This window comes from Mastomys coucha, chromosome X, assembly GCF_008632895.1.
Source record: "Mastomys coucha isolate ucsf_1 chromosome X, UCSF_Mcou_1, whole genome shotgun sequence".
Classification (NCBI taxonomy): domain Eukaryota; kingdom Metazoa; phylum Chordata; class Mammalia; order Rodentia; family Muridae; genus Mastomys; species Mastomys coucha.
Window position 1 is genome coordinate 3,421,027 of NC_045030.1, and position 4,495 is coordinate 3,425,521.

A 4,495-nucleotide genomic window follows, 5' to 3' on the forward strand; every position below is an offset into this window, starting at 1 on the left:
CGCCTCCAAGGCCGGCTCTGCCCTCTCTTGGAGTGGGTGGTGTGCTCCTGCAGCTCCTGTTCTGTTGCAGGCACACGTGCCTTGGTGGAGCTGCAGATAAAGTGGTCTGAGCAGGACTGCCATTGCCCCCACCACCGGGCTGACTGACCAAACCGAGAGGCCTAGCGACCCCATTTGCTTCCTCCCTCGAGTCCCCAGAGCTCGGGCCCATCTTTCTCCAGGCTTCCGGGCCCAAAGTATGTAGCCCGCATCTACCAGACTAGGTACCCCGCAGCCAATGCCCAACAGGTGGTCGAGGACCATCTTTATAGGTCACCTTCTTTCGAAGGAGCCTCGGAACCGCACGAGCCAGAAGCCTGGTTGCTGCAACTGGTGTCGCTGCCAGTGACCTCTCATCAGACTGCAGGGCCAGAAGCAGACCAAGTCCTTCCCACAGCCCGCGGCGCTGGCCCCCAACCGGGACTGCTTCTTCCTCAGGCCCTGAATGCTCTCCTTCATCTTGCACAGCCCCAGCCGGCTCGGGTCCACCGGCCCAGAGGAGGAGATGCCACTGTCGCCACCGCTGCAAAATGTGGCCTTAGAGGCAAAGTTTGCAGCCTTGGCAGAGAAGTTTGTGCCACTGCGGCCACCTCTTCCTGCTCTAGATCAGTGTGACTTCTTTGGCTATGGTCAGACAGCTGTGAGCACTTCAGTGTGAGTGCTGTTGCTATAGACAGATAGTTTGAGCAGCTCAGTGTGAGAGCTGTGGTTACAGAGAGACAGTTGTCTCCAGCCCTGTGTGAGAACAGTGGCTACAAAGACAGACAGCTGTGAGCAGCTCCATTTGAGTCCTGAGGCACAGACACAGAGTGTAAGGCTACAATCAAATAGTCTTGCAACTCAGTGTGAGTTCTGGGGCTAGAGACACACAGCTGTGAGTAGCCAATTGTGAGTGCTGGGACTACAAAGACAGAGAGCTCAGTTCAGCTAATTATGAGAGCTGGGGCTGCAACCAGACTGTGTGAGCCACTCTGTATGAGTGCTGGGGCTACAGACAGTGTGATCAGCTTAGTGTGATAGCTGGGGCTACAGACACACAGTATGAGCAGGTCAGTGTGAGAGCTGGGACTACAGACACACAGTGTGAGCAGCTTAGTGTGAGAGCTGGGACTACAGACACTGTGAACAGCTCAACGTGACTCCTGGGACTGTAGAAAGAGAGTTGTGAACAGATCAGTGTGAGTGGTGGGGCTTCTGAGAAAGACAGATGAGTGTAGCTCCGTGTAAGAGCTGGGTCTGCAAGCAGACAGTGTGAGCAGCTAGTGTGAGTTCTGGGGCAAGAGACACACAGCTCTGAGTAGCCAATTGTGAGTGCTGGGACTACAAAGACAGAGAGCTCAGTTAAGCTCATTTGTGAGAGCTGGGGCTACAGCCAGACAGTGTGAGCCACTCTGTGTGAGTGCTGGGGCTACAGACAGACAGTGTGAGCAGTTCAGTTTTAGTGCTGAGGCTATAGACAGACAGTGTAAGCAACCCATTTGAGTGCTGGGGCTACAGACAGACAATGTGAGCAGCTTAGTGTGATAGCTGGGGTTACAGGCACACAGTGTGAGCAGGTCAGTGTGAGTGCTGTTGCTATAGACAGATACTTTGAACAGCTCAGTGTGAGAGCTGTGTTTACAGAGAGACAGCTGTCTCCAGCCCTGTGTGAGAACAGTGGCTACAAAGACAGACAGCTGTGAGCAATTTCTCCGTGTGAGTGCTGAGGCACAGACAGAGAGTATGAGGCAGCCCAGTGTGGGATGAGCCTACAACCCGAAAGTCTTGCAACTCAGTGTGAGATCTGGGGCTATAGACAGACAGTGTGAGTAGCTCAGTGCGAGTTCTGGGGCTAGAGACACACAGCTGTGAGTAGCCAATTGTGAATGTTGGTACTACAAAGACAGAGAGCTCAGTTCAGCTTATTGTGAGACCTGTGGCTACAGAGAGACTGTGTGAGCCACTCTGTGTGAGAGCTGTGGATACAGTGACAGACAGTGTGAGCAGCTCAGTGTGTGAGCAGGAGTTACAGACTGGCAATGCTTGCAATTCAGTGTGAGTTCTTTGGCTACAGACAGAAAGGTGTGAGCAGCTCAATGGGAAAGCTGGGGCTACAAGATAGATAGTGTGAGCAACTCAGTGTGATTGCTGGGGGTACAAGAAAGACAGGGTGAGCAGATCAGTGTGACCTCTGGGGCTACAGACAGAGAGCTGTGAACAGCCCAGGGTGCGTTCTGTGGATAGAGATAGACAGTGTTATTAGCTCAGTGTGAGAGCTGTGCCTACAGAGAGAGACAGCTGTGTCCAGCCATGTATGAGAGCTGTGACTACAGAGAGAGACAGTTGTGATTAGCTCAGTGTGAGAGGTGGGGATACAGAGAGAGACAGCTGTGAGTAGCTCAGTTTGAAAGTTGGGGATACAGAGGCAGATAGTGTGAACCACTCAGTTTGAGTGCTGGGTCTACAGACAGACTGTGTGATCAGCTCTATGTGAGTCCTGGGGCTAGAGACACACAGCTGTGAGCAGTCAAGTGTGAGTGCTGGAGTTACAAAGACAGAGAGCTCAGTTCAGCTCAGTGTGAGAGCTGGGGCTAGAGACAGACAGCTGTGAGCACTTCAGTGTGAGTGCTGGGGCTACAGATAAACTGTGTGTGCAACCCAGTGTGATTGCTGGAGGTAGAGAGAGTGTGAGAGATCAGTGTGCATTCTGGGTCTACAGACAAACAGCATGAGCAGCTCAGTGTGCATGCTGTGGCTACAGACAGACATTGCTTGCAACTCAGTGTGAATTCTGGGGCTACTGAGACAGAAAGCTGTGTGCAAGTCACTGTGAGAGCTGGGGCTACAGGCAGTGTGAGCAGCTCAGTGTGATTGCTGGAGCTACAGACAGTGTGAGTAGATCAGTGTGACTTCTTGGGCTACTGTCAGACAGCTGTGAGCACCTCAGTGTGAGTGCTGTTGCTATAGACAGATAGTTTGAGCAGGTTGGTGTGAGAGCTGTGGTTACAGAGAGACAGCTGTCTCCAGCCCTGTGTGAGAACAGTGGCTACAAAGACAGACAGCTGTGAGCAGCAGCTCTGTGTGAGTGCTGAGGCAAAGAGAGTGTGAGCGGCCCAGTGTGGGATCAGGCTACAGGCCAAAAATCTTGCAACTCAGTATGAGTGCTGGGGCTATAGACAGACAGTGTGAGCAGCTCATTGTGAGATCTGGGGCTACAGACACACAGCTGTGAGTATCCAATTGTGAGTGCTGGGAGTATAAAGACAGAGAGCTCAGTTCAGCTCATTGAGAGAGCTGGGGCTACAGCCAGACTGTGTGAGCCACTCTGTGTGAGTGCTGGGGCTACAGACAGACAGTGTGAGCACCTTGGTGTGATATCTTGGGCTACAGCCACTCAGTGTGAGCAGGTCAGTGTGAGAGCTGGGGCTGCAGACACTGTGTGCAGCTCAATGTGACTTCTGGGGCTGCAGAAAGACAACTGTGAGCAGATCAGTGTGAGTGGGGGGATTCTGAAACAGACAGATGAGAGTAGCTCAGTGTGAGAGCTGGGTCTACAAACAGGCATTGTGAGCAACTAGTGTGAGAGCTGGGACTACAGAGAAAGATAGCTGTCACTATTCCTGTGTGAGAGCTGGGGCTACAGATACAGACAGCTGTGATTATGGCAGTGTAAGTGCTGGGGCTACTGAGACAGAGAGCTGTGTGCAGCTCCAAGGGAGAACTGGGACTACAGACAGAGAGTGTGAACAACTCAGTGTGAGTGCTGGGTCTACAGATAGACTGTGTGAGCAACTCAGTGTGATTGCTGGAGGTAGAGAGAGTGTGAGCAGATCAGTGGGACTTCTGGTGCTACAGAGAGACAGTGTGAGCAGCTTAGTGTGATATCTTGGGCTACAGGCACTCAGTGTGAGCATGTCAGTGGGAGAGCTGGGGCTGCAGACACTGTGTGCAGCTCAACGTGACTTCTAGGGCTATAGAAAGACAGCTGTGAGCAGATCAGTGTGATGGGGGGGGGGCTTCTGAGACAGACAGATGAGAGTAGCTCAGTGTTAGAGCTGGGTCTACAAGCAGGCATGGTAAGCAACTAGTGTGAGAGCTGGGACTACAAAGAAAGATAGCTGTCACTAGTCCTATGTGAGAGCTGTGGCTACAGAGAGAGACAGCTGTGAGTAGCTCAGTGTGACAACTACGGCTACTGAGACTGAGAGCTATGTACAGCTCAGTTTGAGAACTGGGGCTATAGACAGACAGACAGACAGACAGTGTGAGATGGTCAGTGTGAGAGCTGGGGCTACAGACAGACAATGTGAGCTGCCCAGTGTGAGTGCTGGGTATAGAACTTAGATCCTATACAAGAGCAACACTCTTGACAGCTGAGCCCTCTGTACCACTCCCTGAGCTCCTCTTTGATCTGTACCCGGTCCACCAGAAAGGAAAGAACATCCCCTGCCAACAGTGATTTTTGCTCAAATGCACT

General features: G+C 52.3%; 1 protein-coding gene across 1 annotated transcript in view; it reads left to right on the forward strand.

The window, feature by feature from the left end:
- LOC116090964 (F-box/LRR-repeat protein 17-like) overlaps window positions 1-4,495 on the forward strand; it is a 50,471-nt gene that overhangs the window by 13,912 nt on the left and 32,064 nt on the right. Inside the window, 1 exon segment of the mRNA XM_031371965.1 lies at window positions 312-609. Coding sequence (XP_031227825.1) covers window positions 312-609 — 298 coding nt within the window.